We start from the raw sequence: 21104 nt of genomic DNA, 5'->3' as shown, positions 1-21104 counted from the left end.
CCTAACTCCCCGTTTGAGTTTGGTCCTATTTCCCCTAAATTCTTCAAACGTTTTGTCTGTTTTTAGTTGCCTAGACCTTGTGTATGCTTCCTTTTTCTTTTTAATTAGTCACACAGTTTCCCCTGTCATCCATGGTTCCCCTAATCTTGCCATTTCTGTCCTTCATTTCACAGGAACATGCCTGCCCTGCACTCTAATCATCTGGTCTCCAAAAGACGGCCACATATCAAATGTGGACTTACCCTCAAACAGCCACTCCCAATCCACAATATCCAGTTCATGCCAAATTCTGTTGTAGTTAGCTTTCCCCCAATTTAGCACCCTCACGTGAGGACAACTCTTGTCCTTCGCCATTGAAAACTTACGGAATTATTATGATTATTCCCAAAATGTTCCCCTCCTGAAACTTTGGTCACCTGGCCGGGCTCGTTCACCAATACTCGGTCCAGTAAGGCCCCCTCCCTGGTTGGACTATCAACATTCTATTTCAAAAAACCCTCTTGGACACACCTAACAAATTGCTCTCCATCCGAATGTCTGGCACTAAGGGAGTCCCAGTCAATATGGGGGAAATTAAAATCACGCACCACCACAACTTTGGGAAGTCCATGTTCACCTCATCACTGCACTCTCCTCAGCAACCCTCTGTTACCTTTTCAAAAACTCAAAGTTAGTTAGACATGGTTTTCCTTTAAGAAATTCATGCTGGCTTTCTTTAATTAATTTGCATTTGTCTGCATGACTATTAATTTTGTGAACAAGCATGTAAAGATGAGCCCTCTGCCCATTGAATTCCCGCTGCCTTTATGACCCCTCTGCTCGCTGAACTCCCATCACATTTGTGGCCTCTTTGCTCACTGCTTCTCTGAGTTCTCCTTGTTCTTTTTAAGTATTCTGACTAGTTACATTCCTTAATGTATTTTTACGTGAATATCCATGTAAGTTCTACCACACAGGAGCAAAGTGCTATCAAGGAGACAACTGCAAATTCTCTCATGCCCCACTTACTGAAGAAACAAGGGAGCTGCTAGACAAGGTTTGTCAATAAATATATGTGATTTAGAACATGAAATGTATCACTTAACTTCAGCTTCCATTTCACTGGATGTCCTGTGTGTGTGTGTGTGTGTGTGTGTGTGTGTGTGTGTGTGCGCACGCCTGGGATAGTATGGAGCCAGCTATTACCTATGATTGAGTTGTTTAAAGCTTATTTTAAGATTCATGAAGAATCGTCATTTAAGCCATATACTGGACTGAAAGAAATAGAACTGGATTTATAATCTTGCGTCTTTACACACCCACCACAGTGTTAAATTAATAGTGCTTGCTTTATTGAACGTGTTTATATACAGTAATGTTCGTTTTTCTTAAAAATAGTGAAACCTTTTGGCCTAGTGTCAATTAATCAATTTCTCTTTAAACATTAATGGTCTCTAGGGTGGCACGGTGGCCTAATGGATGGCACTGCTACCCACTGTGCCGAGGACCCGGGTTCAATCCTGGCCCCTGGTCATTGCCCATGTGGAGTTTGCACGTTCTCCCCATGTCTGCGTGGGTCTCACCCCCACAACCCAAAGATCTGCAGGCTAGAAGGAGTGGCCACACTAAATTGCCCCTTAATTGGGGGGAAAAAATTGGGTACTCTAAATTTATAGAAAAAAAACATTAATGGCCTCCACAGAGATCATAACATTATTTAATTGATGAGTATTAAAATTTTGTTTTTCCATTTTATTAAGGGTCCTTTAGATGTAATAAGTTGTTTGATTTCATAAATTTTGCAAAATGGTTTATTAAACCTATACCTGCTTGACAAATTAATATATTTTATCAGGTATTGAACAATGAAAGTATGAATTATGACAACAACCATGACCACAGCCATGCCAATGATTTTGATCATTATGAATATGATTATGAGTACGTATATCACGAAGATGATGATAAACTTGAATTGGAAGAACTTAGGAAACAAGGTATAGCTCCTCTTCCAAAGCCACCACCAGGAGTTGGATTATTGCCAACTCCTCCACAACCACCAAACTATCCTGGTCCAATGCCGATGGGTCCACCTGGCAACCAGCCACAAGCAACTTCACCAGGGTCGAGGATTCCCTCTATCTTTGATATTGTTGTACAGCCAACAAGTGTCTTTGTTCACAAGATGGGACGGAGGTATGTTAATTTTAATATGTATCTATTGGACCTAGAGCCAGTGATCAAACATTAGCTAATTAATTGAATCATGCAAGGGCTGGTTTAGCTCAGTGGGCTAGACAGCTAGTTTGTGATGCAGAACAAGGCCAGCAGCGTGGGTTCAATTCCTGTACCAGCTGAGAATTCTGAATCCCTCTGTGTGCCCTAACAGGCGCCGGAATGTGGCGACTAGGGGCTTTTCACAGTAACTTCATTGCAGTGTTAATGTAAGCCTACTTGTGACAATAAAGATTATTTATTTATTTTATAAAATAGGTTACAAGCTCCATTCAAAGCAAACGAAGTTTAAAACATAGTATAATGTGTCTACTGCAAATATACAATATTTTCTGATAGATGGTGGCTGACATACATAAAACTGCACTTTGTCATTTATAGGCAATTGTTTACATATTTTGAGGGCTTTGTTGCCTCCTCCCAATGATCAACATTTGTGCAATAGCTAACTTGGCTCCAAGACTTGATATGGATGCTTTTTCGCTACAGTTAGTTTCAATGGAAAGAAAATTTGGGCTAGGTGTGGGGAAATTTGATCTGAGTTTAGGCCCATCCTAACTGGGGAGCAAAATCGAGTGAAGCTCTGGAGCAGTGAGTCTCAGTCCACTTCGCCGAACAGGTCAGGGTGCTAGTTCCTCTGAGAAGCACAATCAGAGCCAAGCTTGTGGCCCCACTGCTACACAGGAGAGGAGGAAGAATAATAGTGATATGGGATTCCTTAGTTGGGAGAACAGACGGGTGTTTCTGCAGCCATAGATGTGACTCCAGAATGGTATGTTGTTTCGCTGATACCAGGGTCAAGAATGTCTAGGCTCAACTAACACTCGTCTCTACACTCTATCTATAACTGTACTCTGATCTCTCTCACTACTCCTATGCTCTCCTCTCCAGCCATCTCACAGAAGCCCGTGTGTCAGTGCTTTGTATAGTTCTGCATCTAGCTCCATCTAGTGGTTAATTTATATGACATTGGCCCTTTGTATTCTGAACATTTCACAATGTCACAGAAGACATTATGTAGAACTTTAAATGGACACGGGCAAGCTGGTGGGTGGAGTGGGAAGATTTGGGGCAGCAGGGTAGCATGGTGGTTAGCATAAATGCTTCACAGCTCCAGGGTCCCAGGTTCGATTCCCGGCTGGGTCACTGTCTGTGTGGAGTCTGCACGTCCTCCCCCTGTGTGCGTGGGTTTCCTCCGGGTGCTCCGGTTTCCCCCCACAGTCCAAAGATGTGCGGGTTAGGTGGATTGGCCATGCTAAATTGCCCGTAGTGTCCTAATAAAAAAAGTAAGGTTAAGGGGGGGGGGGGTTGTTAGGTTACGGGTATAGGGTGGATACGTGGGTTTGAGTAGGGTGGTCATGGCTCGGCACAACATTGAGGGCCGAAGGGCCTGTTCTGTGCTGTACTGTTCTATGTTCTATGTTCTATATGTGAGCTGATGCATTTTGATAGGAAGAACATGGAGCGATAATATAACATGAGGGGTACAAAACCTAAGGCGGTGCAGGAGCAGAGGTACCTGGGTGTATATGTGCATAGATAATTGTAGGTGGCAGGGCAGGTGGAGAGTAGTTGATAAAGCATACAGTATCGTGGGCTTTATTAATAAGGGTACAGAATACAAGAGCATAGAACATAGAACATTACAGTGCAGTACAGGCCCTTCGTCCCACGATGTTGCACCGTCCTGTGAAACCCTTCTAAAGTCCCTCTACACTATTCCCTTATCGTCCATATGTCTATCCAATGACCATTTGAATGTGTTTAGTGTTGGCGAGTCCACTACTGTTGCAGGCAGGGCATTCCACGCCCTTACTACTCTCGGAGTAAAGAACCTACCTCTGACATCTGTCCTATATCTATCTCCCCTCAATTTAAAGCTATGTCCCCTCGTGCTGGACATCACCATCCGAGGAAAAAGGCTCTCAATGTCCACCCTATCTAATCCTCTGATCATCTTGTATGCCTCAATTAAGTCCCCTCTTTACCTTCTTCTCTCTAACGAAAACAGCCTCAAGTCCTTCAGCCTTTCCTCATATGATCTTCCCTCCATACCAGGCAACATTCTTGTAAATCTCCTCTGTACCCTTTCCAATGCTTCCACATCCTTCCTATAATGTGGCGACCAGAACTGCACACAATACTCCAAATGCGGCCGCACCAGAGTTTTGTACAACTGCAACATGACCTCATGGCTCCGAAACTCAATTCCTCTACCAATAAATGCTAACACACCGTACGCCTTCTTAACAACCCTCTCAACCTGGGTGGCAACTTTCAGGGATCTGTGGACATGGACACCGAGATCTCTCTGCTCGTCCACACTACCAAGGATCTTACCATTAGCCCAGTACTCTGCCTTCCTGTTATTCCTTCCAAAATGAATCACCTCTCACTTTTCTGCATTAAATTCTATTTGCCACCTGTCAGCCCAGCTCTGCAGCTTATCTATGTCCCTCTGTAACTTGTAACATCCTTCTGCACTGTCCACAACTCCACCGACTTTAGTGTCATCTGCAAATTTACTCACCCATCCTTCTACGCCCTCCTCCAGGTCATTTATAAAAATGACAAACAGCAACGGCCCCAACACAGATCCTTGTGGCACACCACTAGTAACTGGACACCAGTCAGAGCATTTCCCATCAACCACCACTCTTTGTCTTCTATCAGCTAGCCAATTTCTGATCCAAACTGCTAAATCACCCTGAATCCCATGCCTCTGTATTTTCTGCAGTAGCCTACTGTGGGGAACCTTATCAAACGCTTTACTGAAATCCATATACACCACATCAACTGCTTTACCCTGATCCACCTGTTTGGTCACCTTCTCGAAGAACTCAATGAGGTTTGTGAGGCACGACCTACCCTTCACAAAACCATGTTGACCATCTCTAATCAAATTATTCCTTTCCAGATGATTATACATCCTATCTCTTATAAACCTTTCCAAGACTTTTCCCACAACAGAAGTAAGGCTCACTGGTCTATAGTTACCGGGGTTATCTCTACCCCCTTCTTGTACAAGGGGACAACATTTGCTATCCTCCAGTCCTCTGGCTAGATTCCTGTAGAGCAAGGAGGTTATGCTGAACTTATACAGGACACAGCATTAGATGGTCGGAAAGGCGGGCTCTTTTCAGCTCGAGATGATGAAGGGAATGAGAGAAAGCAGTAACTTCTATTAAACAGATATTGTGAAGCATTCATTATAAATGTGATTGTTGTTTACTTCTGAGGGTGGCGTTTTAAAAAAATAATTGAGTCTGGCTTCAAGGATGTGGCTATTAAATGGTACTTTAAATTCCTTCACCGGTTGGTTCAGATGAATAGATGGCTTTCAACCTGTTTTTCATTAATCATTTGCTTTTTTTGTAGGCCACAGTTTTCTGACTCCCCTTCACCCCCACATCCTCCATTTGAAGAAGACCAACTACCTCCTCCCCCTCAGATGTTTGGAGCAGGCCCAGGTCCGGAACAAAACATGATGCCTCCAGGACCCAATGGACCTCCAGAGACTCCAGGTGGTTTTGGTCCTCCTTGTCCTCCACATATGCCAGTTCCACAAGGTCTGCCTGGACCAGTCATGCCTCCAGGCTTACCTGGACAGCCAGTGTTACATGGCCCACCAATTCCTCCAGGACACCCTGGTTTACCTCTTCCACCAGGATTTCCAGGTCCACCAATAAATGCAGGACCAAATGAAGCTCCAAGTCAGATGGGATTTCAGGGAGCTATGATGAACATGCCCATGGAGCATCAGATACTACCACCATCACAGACTCATCCACAATTTACAGTTGATGCATCTCAACAAATGCAGCAAGACATTGCATACCAGCAAGACATCGCATATCCACAAATACAAAATCCAGTCGACTTCTATAATTCTTACTATTCACAGAAAGTAGTGCATAGTTTGGAGCAAGAGAACCACATGGGAGGTACGGCATGAATTTGTTCAGATACTGTGTGAAGGAGCAGTATATAATGTCTAAAATAACAATTGTTCAGATGCAGAATTGACAACAAGATTTGTATTCCCATTTTAAACCTGGTCTTCAACTAAAACTGCAGTTGGGCCAAACATTCCTACTATCCTTTGGTATAATAAACAGTTTCAAGTGATCAGGAGTTAATGGTTCACATTGAACCATATTTTATGGAACAAGGGAAAGGAATAAAAAGTAATGCTGATAGGTTTAGTGAGGCTGCCAGTGTGGAGCATAAAGACCAGCATGGACCAGTTGAGCCAATTTTACACTGAATTTTATCTTCTTGTTAAAAATGCCTAATTTGGAGGGCAGCACGGTGGCGAAGTGGTAGCACTGCAGTCTCACGGTGCCAAGGTCCCGGGTTCGATCCCGGCCTTGGGTCACTGTCTGTGTGGAGTTTTCACATTCTCCCTGTGTTTGCGTGTGTTTAGCCCCCACAACCCAAAGATGTGCAGGATTAGTGGATTGGCCACACTAAATTGCCCCTTAATTGGAAAAAATTAATTGTGCATTCTAAATTTAAAAAAAAAGCCTAATTTGTTATGTATGCAAAACACCTACAGCATTGCTTTGTTTGAGATTGTGCATTGTGGAACCATACAAGAAAGGCAAGACATTTGTTTGTGTTCTTTTTTAATATCTAGATGGTATTTCAAATTTGGCACCTGAGCAGAGAGATCATCAATCTTACTTGGGTACAGATGATTCTAGAGATAGTGACACGGAATCGGATGCCAGCAGTTCGGCAAGTCGTAAGCCTACTGTCACTGTTCCAGACTTCCTTCCAGCCAAACAAAAGGCTCTGTTTCTGAGAATAAAGCAGAAGCAACAGGAAGAGGGAGGATCAGACAACAACCAGTCACAGTTGCCACAGAACAGAGATGAAGGTTGGTCTAAAAATTGCTGTTAATTTAATTGGCTCTGTCATTAAATGGTGATTACTCTCTTGTATTTCCTACCTAAGATGTATTTATTTTTATTTGCTGCACCAATTTTGCCCATTCTATCCTGAAGCTGCCACCTGTTGTTGAAATTTGGGAACTTGACAGCCACCAGATTCCTAACTAAGTAATCAATCCTCTTGTGTCTATCTGGACACTCAGTATCAGCAGACTAAAGTCAATGCAGCTAATCCTGCATTTATTCAGTCATTGCATAGAAATAGTTGCAGTTGACTCCATCCCAGGAATGGTTGGAATATAAGCAGCACTGGTCTTTGCTTCAAGTGAATCTAGCTTGTGACCGTCCTGCTGGTTGCTCTCATCTTTGTGCTTGTACACATCTAGATTTGGGCAGATCTTTAAAGGATTGGAAAAGGCTGTTAAAATCCACCAATTGGGAAGCAGCCTTTTCTAACTCTCCAGGCCCAGGAATTTTAACCAGCTGAAGCTTCCAGGTTTTCAGGCATTGGGATGGTGAGAGGAGTAAGAGAATGGCAACATCATATTTTTGTATGCACAGGGTGAGGACTGTGGCTGGATATTACATCTCCTCCTAAGTTAGAGAAGGTGTGGTACGAATCAGCAGTTGACTTTTAATTATTCTGCAAGAAAGAGATTTTAGAACTTTGGAGCATTTTGCTTTTGTTTTGTTAGATTTGCATTTTGGACAAGCACTGACCACTACTGTAAATGAATCTTGGCCTCACCAATATTTATTCATTTTTAGCTACTGACAGTTAATACTATCATCTTGTAGCAGCCCAATTAGATTTTAAGATTCGCCCTTTTAGTGATAAATAACCACAACAGTTATTTACAGGTTATTTCTTCATTGTATGATGTTCCCAAGTAACACTTTTTCATGGTTGTTTTTGATCCAATATTCAAAAGGTCTCTCTTGACTAATAACCGCTCGGGCAGATAAATGGTTCTGTGTATCAAACCATCCTGAAGTTGTAGGTCTTCCAGAATAGAATCTCTTTACCAATTTTCTGTACTGCTTTGTATACTTATCATTAATTGTAGATGTTGAATGAATGAGAAAAATGTTAATGACTTTCATGCGTGGGATCAAAGAACAATACAGCACAGGAACAGGAAGGCAGAGTACTGGGCTAATGGTAAGATTCTTGGTAGTGTGGACGAGCAGAGAGATCTCGGTGTCCATGTCCATAGATCCCTGAAAGTTGCCACCCAGGTTGAGAGGGTTGTTAAGAAGGCGTACGGTGTGTTAGCTTTTATTGGTAGAGGAATTGAGTTTCGGAGCCATGAGGTCATGTTGCAGTTGTACAAAACTCTGGTGCGGCTGCATTTGGAGTATTGTGTGCAGTTCTGGTCGCCACATTATAGGAAGGATGTGGAAGCATTGGAAAGGGTACAGAGGAGATTTACAAGAATGTTGCCTGGTATGGAGGGAAGATCATATGAGGAAAGGCTGAAGGACTTGAGGCTGTTTTCGTTAGAGAGAAGAAGGTAAAGAGGGGACTTAATTGAGGCATACAAGATGATCAGAGGATTAGATAGGGTGGACATTGAGAGCCTTTTTCCTCGGATGGTGATGTCCAGCACGAGGGGACATAGCTTTAAATTGAGGGGAGATAGATATAGGACAGATGTCAGAGGTAGGTTCTTTACTCCGAGAGTAGTAAGGGCGTGGAATGCCCTGCCTGCAACAGTAGTGGACTCGCCAACACTAAACGCATTCAAATGGTCATTGGATAGGCATATGGACGATAAGGGAATAGTGTAGAGGGACTTTAGAAGGGTTTCACAGGACGGTGCAACATCGTGGGCCGAAGGGCCTGTACTGCACTGTAATGTTCTATGTTCTAAGCCTGTATTGGTCATGATACCAACCTTTGCCAAAACCCTCAGCACTTCCTCATGCTGTATCCCACTATACCCATCAAGGTGCCTTTTGAACGCCATTAATGTATCTGCTTCCACAACCTCCTCTGACAACGCGTTCCAGGCACTCACCACCCTCTCCGTAAAAAGAATCCTGCCTCTCGTATCTCCTCTAAACTTTCCCCCATGGACCTTAAACCTATGCCACTTAGTGACTGACCCCCTCCACCTTGTGAAAGAGTGCCTGCCCATCCACCCTATCCATGCCCCTCTTTTTCCTTTGAAAGGGTTTCAGTCCCAATACCCAGTGTTCCCTTCCTGCTTATTACTTAATTTGCTTTCTGATCTGGCATGGAACTACTTAACAAACTTACAGTACTTGGTTTTGTTGCTTTCGTTGTTACTTGGCTCCATTTCTGAACACAATCCTTAACAAGGCTTTGCAGAAAATTAGAGGAGGGACCCCCGACTGAGGCATAAAAGAAACGGTGTCCCAGGCATTTATCAGTATTGTATCAAGTTGCATTCACACAAAGGGCAGCATGGTGGCGCAATGGATAGCACTGTTGTCTCACTGCGCTGAGGTCCCAGGTTTGATCCCGGCTCTGGGTCACTGTCCGTGTGGAGTTTGCACATTCTCCCCGTGTTTGCATGGGTTTCGCCCCACAACCCAAAGATGTGCAGGATTAGTGGATTGGCCACGCTAAATTGCCCCTTAATTGGAAAAAATTAATTGTGCATTCTAAAAGTTTTTTTTAAAAGTTGCATTCGCACATACAGTACATATGTTTTTGCAGAGATAGTGGATTTGGCGAGTTTCATGAGAAACCGAGGCTTGAAGGACTATATATATAAATATATAGACTATATTCCTGTATTTAAAATGGGAGATAGAACAGTTAGTTTATTGTCACTGGTGGGAAAGATAATGGGAATCATATAGGTGTAATTGCAAAATATCAGTCTGAAAACATAATTAATAGCGTGGATTATAAGAAAGTTCATACTTTACCAATCTTAATTTTTTGAAGAAATAATAGAGTAGATGGGGGTAATGCAGCAGAAAGTACTGCGTGAATGCAGCTAATAGCAATGTAAAAACAGAATCCATAAGGATCAATCAGACTATTAGGTGTAGTTTACAGATCATCTAATAGTGGAAGGGTGTTGGAGGAAGAATATGCATACGAATGAGAGAATTGAGTAAAAAGCATTGAATAACAGTCATGGGGTTTTCAGCTGCTCTGTTGATTGGACAACACTGCCTCACGGTGCTGAGGACCCGTCCCAGGTCACTGTCTGTGTGGAGTTTGCACATTCGCCACATGTCTGCGTGTGCCTCACCCTCACAGCCCAAAGATGTGCAGGGTAGGTGGATTGGCTATGCTAAATTGCCCCTTAATTAGGAAAATTTTGTAAAAGTACATTCTGTTGATTGGACAGCAGAGGTATGTAAAGGGGATAACGAAATAGAGTTCCCACAATATGTACAGGACTACTTTCTAACCCAAAATGTAAAAAGTCCAACAAGGGAAGATGTGCTATTAAATGTAGCAATTGGCAATGAACCACAGCAGGTAAGAGAAGCAAATGTAAGGGAACATTGGGCAATAGTGACCACAATATACTAAGCTTTTAAGATGATGATAGAGAATAATAATAATAATCGCTTATTGTCACAAGTAGGCTACAATGAAGTTACTGTGAAAAGCCCCTAGTCACCACATTCCGGCACCTGTTCAAGGAGGCCGGTACGGGAATTGAACCCACGCTGCTGGTCTTGTTCTGCATTACAAGCCAGCTTTTAGCCCACTGTGCTAAACCAGCCCCTGTGCGAAACCAGAAGAGAATAAGAATGACTCAAACCAAGTTGACACATTGAAGTAGAGCTGATCGTGAAGGGTTGAGAATGGAGTTTGGGGAAGGAAAATGGGCAACAATCATAGAATTTGCAGTGCAGAAGGAGGCCATTCGGCCCATCAAGTCTGCACCAGCCTTTGGAAAGAGCACCCTACTTAAGCCCACACCTCCACCCTATCCCAGTAACCCCACCTGACCTTTTTGGACAATAAGGGCAATTTAGCATGGCCAATCCACCTAACCTGCACATTTTTGGACTATGGGAGGAAACCGGAGCACCCAGAGGAAACCCTCGTAGACACAGAGAGAACGTGCAGACTCCATACAGACAGTGACCCAAGCCGGGAATCGAACCTGGGACCCTGGAGCTGTGATGCAACAATGCTAACCACTGTGCTACCGTGACAGTATAAGCAGCTGGAGGATTTTTGGATCAGGATTATTACCTAGAAGCAGGCACTGCGCAACGATAAGAGGAGAAAAACCTGGCACACTTTAGTCTAGATATCGTTCATGATTCTCAGAATAGGGTTGTCTGTTTTGGTCAGCAGTGATGGAAAGGAGGATGCGACCGTGACTAAGGCAAGTAAAGGGACCAAGGAGAGCGTAGTGGAGGGGCTTCAGACTTTGTAATTGTCAAACAGGTTTGAGGTATTCACAGCCTGTGTGGACAAAAGCGAGGACTGCAAGGTGCTTGAGCAAGCTAACCATGGCACCGGAAGTCATTTGAGTGTGAGGGACAAACCGGAATGGTGCTGGAAGTAGGGGTAGTATAGTGAAAGGAATAAACAGAGGTTCTTTGCAGCAAAGAGCGAGATTCCAGAAGGTTCCGTTGCCTGCCTGGTGCCAGGGTTCAGGACATCTGCTCAGGGCTTGAAGAATTTGCATTGGGTGGGGAGGATCCAGTCATCGTGGTCCATGTAGGTACCAATGATATGGGCAGGACCTACCTACAAGGAAAGAGGCTTGGCTAGATATTCAAAGTAAGAAGCAGAAACTAATCTCTGATTTATTGCCTGAGCCACATGCAAATTGGCATAGGACAAATAAGATTACAGAGGTAAATGCTTGGGCGGCATGGTAGCGCAGTGGACTTTGATCCTTTACTGCTGCCTCACGGTGTCAATCCCGGCTCTGGGTCACTGTCCGTGTGGAGTTTGCACATTCGCCCCACGCTTGCATGGGTTCACAGTCCAAAGATGTGCAAGGTAGGTGGATTGGCCACACTAAATTGCCCCTTAATTGGAAAAAATTAATTGGGTACTCTAGATTTAAAAAGCAACATCCGCCCGTTAATTGGGGAAAAGGACCTAAAACACGGCCTCGAGCGGGAGCTGCCAAAGGTGTGACCGTTCACACCATGGCCTCCAGCAGAAGTCCCAGCAAAAGCTTTTATAAGTATATAAGCTAAAGTGAATGTTCGTCTCTTGGAGGATGAGACTGGGAGACACTAAATCGGTATTTTGCCTCAGTTTTCATGATGGATGGTACGAGTATCATCCCAGTAGTCACAGGTAATGTAGAAGTAGTAGAAAGGGAGGAACTTCAAACAATCATCATTAGTAGGGAAAAAGTACTGAGCAAACAGGTCCCCAGGGCCTGATGGCCTATATCTTAGTGCCTTAAAGGAAGTGGAGCGGAGATAGTGGATCTATTGGTTAGAATATTCAAAAATTACTTGGATGTGGGAGATGTTCCAGTGGGTGGGAAAAATGCTAATAAAAAGCGAGGGAGGCATAAAGTAGGAAATTGTAGACCAGTTGGGTGTTATAGACCACATATGTTGTTGGGAAATTGTTAGAATCCATTATTAAGGAATTAATAACATTTGGACAGTCAAAATGCACATCAGAGTCAGCATAGAGTTACCATGAAGGGTAAAAAGTGTTTGACTAATCTGCTAGAGTTCTTTGAAGAAGCAACAAGCAAAGTGCATAATGGGGATCCTGTGGCTATAGTATATCTGTACTTCCAGAAGGCATTTGATAGGGTGCCGCACAACAGATTAATACACGATGTAAGATCACGTGGGGTTAAGCGTTTATTACTTTGGATAGAGGACTGGCTAACCAACAGAAAGCAGAGTCAGGATAAATATGTCTTTTTCTGGTTGGCAAGATACATAGAGTTTACAGTGCAGAAGGAGGCCATTCGGCCCATCGAGTCTGCATCGGCTCCTGGAAAGAGCACCCTACCCAAGGTTAACATCTCCACCCTATCCCCATAACCCAGTAACCCCACCCAACACTAAGGGCAATTTATAACAGCCAATCCACCTAACCTGCACATCTTTGGACTGTGGGAGGAAACCGGAGCACCCGGAGGAAACCCACGCACACACGGGGAGAATGTGCAGACTCCGCACAGACAGTGACCCAAGCCGGAATCGAACCTGAGACCCTGGAGCTGTGAAGCGATTGTGCTATCCACAATGCTACCGTACCGATGTAACTAGTGAGGTACCAAGAGTTCAGTCCTCGGGGCCCCAACTATTTACAATCTATGTTAACGACAGCCAAACTGTGCTGCTGCAACTATACAAGGCATTAGTGAAACCGGACATGGCGTATTATGTGTGGTTTTGCTCCCCGTGAGGAAGGGTGTAGTTGCATTGGAGGCAGTTCAGAGGAGGTTCACTAGATTGATTCCCTGGACATTGGAAGAATCCTTTACTTCCCAGATTGCACAGGAGGAGTATTCCATATGGCTGAGCTGCCCTGCCATAACTTGCCCTTAAATTACTCCCGTTACATTACTACTCTACTCCTAGTTTAAAGAATATTAAATATCCTAGGGACCTTGCCTGACTGCTTAGACTTCAAACACCGCTTAATCTAAACAAAAGGCCAATTTTTACTTTTAAAGACAGTACAGTAGAAATTCTCACCTGCTCCTACTCACCAAGGCTGCTGCTCTTCTCTTACTGGTTCCTGATCCCACCCACTCTACCAGCCCATACATAAATGACTCAAAACTATCTTCCCTCCCTTAAGCAGCTGACGGTGACCAACTCTTTAAAGTGAAGAATAAACAGACTTAATCTCTTAAGGAACCCCTCAGCCGCCCACACAACGTGAACTTAACCTCCTCAAGATACGGAAACTCAATTAGGTCCTCCAGCCACACGCAGAAGCTGACACCCACCCCAGCAAGACTAACCTGCAAACAATCAGCAAGACGAAGGCTAAAACATCCTCCCCCCTCGGCAAGTCCAACACGGCAAATATGGCCTCCAGGGGACTGGGCTCCAAGTGCAATATCGGCAACATGGTTCGTATTGAAGAAAGAGCCCCAAACATTCTCCAACTTCAAACAGAAACTGGGAATATGTACATGGTTGGCCGGACCCCTCACACACCGCTCACAAATGTCCTCCACTCCCCTCAAACAACCAGCTCATCCTTGACCTCGTCGCATTAGCCCTGTGCACCACCTTTAATTGTATTAGCCCTTGTCTTGCACATGAGGTTCAGGCGTTAACCCTCCACAATACCTCATACCACAGCCCCTACTCCAGCACTATCCAGCTCCTCCTCCCACTTGGACGTAAGCCCCTTCAACAATGCCATATCCTCCAGAATTCTCCAATAAATCGCCAAGATGAGGCCCCCCACCCACAACGAGGAGGGTGGAGTTACCGGAAACATCGGGAAAACCTTCTTTGGAAAGTCCCGCACCTGCATGTACCTAAAGGTTTCCCTCCCTGGAATCCCACACTTCTCCGCCAATACCTCCAATCTTGAGAATTTCCAGAAACAAGTCCTTAATTTCCACCACCACCCGCTTCTCGCAGCCCTGAAACTGGGCATCCAATCTTGGCGCCTCAAACAAATGATTCTCTCAGATCGGCATCAACTTCGACCATTAAAATGGTGCCGAAAGTATCTCCATATCTTCAGTATGGCCCCCACAACGCCGACCTCCTACAAGAGCCTGCCTCGATCCTTATCCATGTTACCTCTGGCTCCCCACCCCAGCCCTGCAACCTCTCTGCGTTCACCGCTCAATAGTAATACATCAGATTCAGAAGAGCCAAACCAACACCACCAACCTCCCCTCCAAAGCACCTATTACTATAACGTATCTGCCACCACCTTCTCCATCTGAAGCCTAACTCTCCTACCCATCAGTACCACCACCTCCCTGGTCCTGCTATCAAAGCCCGAGTGAAACACCTGGCTCACCCAACCCTTCCGAAGCTTTACCTGATCCTTCACCCTCAGATGGGCCTCCTGCAACAGCACCACATTGGCTCTCAAGCTCTTTAAATGTGAAAAGACTTCATTCCACCTTACCAATCGGACTGGGGGGGGGGGGGGGGTCTCTTTCTCCCCCCCCCCCCCCCCCCCCCAATCGGCCATGGCAATGCGCTCCCTGGCCCCGCATCACAAGTGGGACCAAGCCCTACCCCTACTTGCCACAAGAAACAGCAAATCCCTCAGGCCAGCTCCCGCCTATTTACCCCTTCCCAGAAATCCCCCATCCTCTCCTCTTTGCACACTACCCCCCCCCCCCCCCCCCCCCCCCCCCCCCCCATTCACACCTCCCAGGCCCATCAAAACCTGCCCACATTGACTCAGACAGCCACGGCCCCACCCTCACCTCGTACCCATTCACCAGCCGATTTACGTTTTCTAGCGAGGTGGCCCCTACCAGAGCCCCCTCCCCCACATATCTAGTACAAAAACAAAACCCCCACATGCAGCACTTCTAAACCAAATATGATAAACCCCAAGGAAAAGGGGAAAGAAACCTCCCCTCCCCCTCAAAAAAACACATTATCCCACTCTCTCCAAACCAACCCCTCTCAACCGCAACATAAGAAAACAAAGTCCAAACTCAGTTCAGTCCCAATCCTTCCACCCTCACGAACGCCTCCACCTCCTCCGTCGTCTCAAAGTATTAGTCCCTAGAGTTATGCATGATTCAACTTTGCCGTGTAGACCACCCCGAACCGCACATTACTCTTATAAAGCGCCGCCTTCGCCCTGTCAAAGGCTGCCCGTCTTCTTGCCACCTCCACCGTGATGTCCTGGTATATACGAATACCACTGCCTTCCCACCTCGCCTTCCGATTCTGCTTGGCCATTTCAGGTACTTCTCCTTAATCCGACAGCTGTGAAAACAGACTATCACAGCTCTTGATAGATCATTCACCTTTGACTTTGGCCGGAGCTACCGCTGGACCTATCCAGCTCAATGAGGGAAGCGTTCTCCGCCAGCCGCTTGGCGAGCATCCCCAAAGTACACCGTCGGTCTTGAGCCTTCCAGCATCTTGGGCAGGTCCACGATCTGAAGTTTCTGCTGCCGTGACCTGTGACTGTCAGCCACCTTCAGCAGCTCCTCTTCAATGAGAAGAGCTGGTCGCTGTGCAGCGACAATGCCTCCTCCACCCTCTTCCAACACCTCACCATGCTCCCGCATCGTATCCGACGTCTTTTCAAGCGCCTCCTCCGAGCCAGTGTATCTTCCACCGGCTGTTTAAGCGTTCCCATCATCTCCGTCCCATGCTTATCAAACTGCGGCTCTAACTCCACCGCCATCACCTCGCCCAGCGTATCCACCGTAATGGGTACAGCTCTGCCCAGCGAGCTTGCTCCCACCATTCTTCCTCCCACCGAACTCCGCATTGTACTCTAGGGTGGGTTGACATCCTTCAATACCTACAACTTTATTGAAGACGGCTCACATAAAAATTCCCCCGCAAAACTGAGTGAGAAGGATTTTTTTTTTAAAAACTGACAGGAGCTAGCCAACATGCAGCCTCCACCTACATATCACCATCGGACATCCTCCTGTATTGTTCTATTTAGACATGGAAAAGATGCACTTACGGGGCCGCCAAGCTGAGGACCATGAATTTATTGCTCATAAATGCAATGGTTAATTAAGGGGGATCTTTTCCCAGAGTGGTTAGAATGAGGAACATGCTAGCATTTTAGAGTAGTGGCAGCAAATTGCTTTTAAGGGGGAGTAAAAGAAGGAATGGAAGAGCATGCAGAGGAACCAAATGGTCTTGTTTCTATGTTGTGAATTCTCTAATTCAGTGAATTCTACACAAGATTTGGATGAGACTACAACAGCTTGCTTCATGATGCCACATAGTGGTCAGAGCTTGAAACTCCACTAGTTACAGAGCAAAATTGAATGGGGTGTATTGATACAAAGTAATAATTCAAATTGGGACAATGGAAACTGCCTGGTGTAGGATTTAATAATGTAGTAATGTAATGGGTATGATCTGTTAACACTAACTTGATATAATAGAATCCATTGAATTTCTGCAGTGCAGTAGGAGGCCACTCAGCCCATTGGATCGGCACCAACTTTCCAAAAGAGAACTCTACCTAGGCCAACTCCCCTGTAACCCCGCAAATTGATCATGGCCAGTCCACCTAACAGGTACATATTTGGACACCAAAGGACAATTTTAGCATAGCCAATCATCCTAACCTGCACATCTTTGGACTGTGGGAGGAAACTGGAGCACCTGGAGGAAACCCACAGGGAGAACGTGCAAGTCCAAACAGTCACCCGAGGCCAGAATTGAACCAGGCTCCCTGGTGCTGAGAGGTAGCAGTGCTAACCACTGTACCTCCATGCCACCCACATCTAGCCTTTTACCCTTTCGATTCATTTTAAACTACAATTTAAAAAAAAAATTAAAATGCCCAATTTGTTTTTTTCCAATTAAGAGCCAATTTAGCATGGCCAATCCACCTACCCTGCACGTCTTTGGGTTGTGGGGGCGGAACCTGCACAAACACGGGGAGAATGTGCAGACTCCGCATGGACATTGACTCAGAGTCAGGAGCGAACCTGGGACCTCGGCACCGTGAGGCAGAAGTGCTAACCACTGCGCCACCGTGCTGCCCTTAAACTATAATTTTAGTTAAAAGATGAACTTGATCTCATTTTGTGCAATGGGGTGTTTGTAATAATCTGCAGTCATTTAGAACTGCTCATAGAAGTGCTCAGCACAATATGTATGTATGTCTTCTGTGCATCAAAGTTTTATACTTATTCTTTGCCTTTAGTGGCAAAGTTTGAATCCATAAGGAACATTTTTCTTCATTATTTACAAAGTAAAGAAGCATTATTCAGGTCACCCTCAATTTAGAACACCGTTTGTGCGAATAATTTTCTCAATGCTGAATTCTGTGACTTTTTATGCAGTTCAACACAGTAGTAACTGGATTAATACTGTCTTAACTTTACTAGAATAAGAACCCTTCATTTTGATTCCACTAGCATGGCAACAACATTTTGTGACCAAATTTGAGAATTTAATACTGCTAGTATCATGCTGGTGTTACTCTTACTAAATTTATTTAAAGCAGCATTGGTGAAGTCCTTGGGCGTAAGTTGTCCTCCAATGTCTGATGTAGTACTGGAAGGGAAAACATTATTTACATTGTGGTGATGATGCTTAAAATCAGGATTTAAATTTAACTAGTACTTCTGTTAATATTTTCAGATGAGACTGTAAATTGGTATTCAAGTGATGAAGAGGAAGATGGGAGCAGCAGTGTAAAAGCAATACTGAAAACCCTGAAGAAACAAAGTGAAACCATGAAGAACCAGCAGCCTCCTATAACCGAAAAGACATCTTATACATACATGGACCCCAGACTTGTGAAAGAAAAACCCCCTGAAAACAAACCTTCAGATCTTCGATTAAGAACTGATTTACGACAAGGTACAGCTGGAGATGTCAAAAAACCTTCAGAAATTGTCTCTGCTGATCCAAGATTAACAAGAGATCCCAGAAAGATGAAGGTACATGAGAATGCCAGTGTAGGCCTTTCTGTTAGTGAAAGCCCTAAACATGATCCTCATCCTATCCCAAACAATAAGCAACAAGGATTGGATGATGATGAAGAGACAGAAAGAGAACTGAGGGAGAAACCAGCCACAATACCTTTAGATACAATACCTGGTGTGACCTTACGGGATCCACGCAGTCAGCTTAAGCAGTTCAGCCACATCAAGATGGACATCACCCTCTCTAAACCACACTTTGCAAAACTTATTGTTTGGACCCCTGAGGACCTCCTTCCACTGCCATTGCCAAAGCCAGACCCAGTGTCTTCAATAAATTTGCCTCTTCCTCCATTAATAGCTAACCAACGCCTGAATAGAGCCCTGAGTATTATAAGTGACCCTCGTCAGATTGATCCACGGTTATCTTTGCGATCTAAGGAGACTAGCGCAGTAAAAACAGAAAAGAATGTAGACTCAAGAGTTTCTTCTGACAGACCTATAGACCCACGATTGCAAAAGTCATCAAATCCTAGATTGCAGAAAAGCAGCAGCACAGATACCACTTTAAGAGAGTCCCACATTACACGAGCAGATCCTCGCTTAGCAAAAGTAAGTAGTGGTTCTACACCAGTGTCAGGAGTGACTGTTAAGATGGATCAGACACTCCCTCCATATGCTCCCAAACTGTCTGCAAGTGGCATTGGACTTGGATCCCCCAGCACATTGCTCAGTGGCATAAGTCTCTATGACCCACGGACGCAGACTTCACAAAGCTTAGTGACGTCTGTTTTAACTACGCAAGCAGATTCCTCTCGGGAAGGAGAGCAAGTAAAGAAACTTCTTGTACCAAAAAATCCCACAAAGTCAGAAAACGTTCTATGTGACTCATCACTAACATATAAATCTTCATTAGTGCAAGAAGATAGTAGTACAGAGAATACCATTGACCTTGGTGCAGAAAAGTCAGACAGTTACAGACCACAGTTAAAGCCTGAAACATCCCAGGCAGCTGCTACTTCTGCACCTGCAGTACATAATCTGCCTATTCAGGCTTTAGCTGGCCTAATCAGACCACAGTACAGTGACCCGAGACAAACTAAACATTCTGGACCTCCTAGTCAAGTGGACGAAGAAGATTTAAACAGTAAAAAGGATAAAAAACCACTGAAAGAAATGTTCAAGACTTTTGATCCAACAGCATCACCTTTCTGTTAGCATCCACTCATTGAAAGACTGGTATTCGGTCTGTATAATGTAGCTTGTCCTGGTTCTTTAACTTATTTGGCTTGTTGGTAGTGGTTTATTTATTTTTACTGTGTACAGTCTGTTTAACTGTTCAAAGAAATGCATGCAGTGGCACATGCGGACTGTATGACTAATTTTCTTTTGGTCTGAGTACGTAAGAACTACAATTTGAATGACAATTTTTTTATGGTAATAGAATATATATATATATATGTATGTATAGAGAGAATATACCTGTGACCACATTTAAACTTTCTTCCCGGTGAAGTAATTGTTTTTCCGTGTACTGAAATTGCTGAATCGCATTCTAAGTTATTTCCTGCTTGGGTATTGTGTGATTATGTATTATTGAAGTAGTACACTGAAAAACTGTATATTGTTTTTAGTACTTTCAAGTAACTACTTTTTGTTGTGAGCTAATCTTAAAAAGAAAAATAACTGCCACTTTTATATTGTACAGTTTCAATAATATCACTCCAATGGTATACTTAAAGTCATGGTCCTAACCAGTTTTTGAGTTTCTTGTTAATAGATCCTGTCATGCATGCACTGCAGTTTTGTTTTAAATTAGTTCCTTTAATATTTTGTTGTAATCAAGTGTGGAACAATTTGCAGTTAGACACTGTCCATAGATATTGCACTGTACAATTCGTTAATGTACTTCAAAAATTATGTTTTTTTTTTGTTTAGCAAATGTAACAGCTGATTATCTATTTTTGAATTGGCAAATCAACCAGAATCATGACATGACTTACTGAAGATCAATGTACACAATGTATAAAGCATTTATTGTGAAAACCTTTCTGTTTAGTCTAGAATAAGTCTAAAATCTAGTGAACTACTGCTTATCCATTTAATACAAGGAGCTAGTGGTGGATTATTGTGCATTAATAAAAGTTTCTGAACTTGTTCTTTACGTACGACACCGTATTTTCATATTGAGCTACTGAGAGTTAGCTTTATAAAGAAGACCTAATGTAAAAGCTTTTTGTACAAATGTATTAAACTCTTTTAATGTATATTTTATATGTATGCTGTAATTTTTAGTTACTTGTACAATCCTGCATTTAAAACTTCAACCTGACTGCAATCATTTTAACGCGGGGTCTCTATATGAACATTAAGATTAAAAGACTTCATTAGAATGGAAAAGTACATGATATGCAAAGAAAACTAGAGTAATCATCTTCAGGAACCTGATTGTGATACTGAATTGAGTAGTAAAGATTTCATTATG

The 21104-nt window shown here is 43.9% G+C and overlaps 1 protein-coding gene across 4 annotated transcripts in view; it reads left to right on the top strand.

Moving 5' to 3' along the window:
• The window catches only part of LOC119967063 (zinc finger CCCH domain-containing protein 6), a 71801-nt gene extending 50910 nt beyond the window's left edge, over positions 1-20891 (top strand). For all 4 annotated transcript variants that reach the window (XM_038799099.1, XM_038799100.1, XM_038799098.1 and 1 more), the window contains 5 exons: positions 927-1036; positions 1835-2175; positions 5593-6158; positions 6854-7096; positions 18336-20891. In XM_038799099.1, coding sequence (XP_038655027.1) covers positions 927-1036; positions 1835-2175; positions 5593-6158; positions 6854-7096; positions 18336-19837 — 2762 coding nt within the window. In that variant the 3' untranslated portion in view covers positions 19838-20891. The remainder of the gene's footprint in view (positions 1-926; positions 1037-1834; positions 2176-5592; positions 6159-6853; positions 7097-18335) is intronic.
• Positions 20892-21104: the final 213 nt, after the last annotated feature.

The sequence above is a fragment of the Scyliorhinus canicula genome, chromosome 6 (assembly GCF_902713615.1).
Source record: "Scyliorhinus canicula chromosome 6, sScyCan1.1, whole genome shotgun sequence".
In the NCBI taxonomy this organism is placed as follows: domain Eukaryota; kingdom Metazoa; phylum Chordata; class Chondrichthyes; order Carcharhiniformes; family Scyliorhinidae; genus Scyliorhinus; species Scyliorhinus canicula.
Note: the sequence above shows the minus strand (reverse complement) of the source record. Positions and strands in the feature narration are given on the sequence as shown.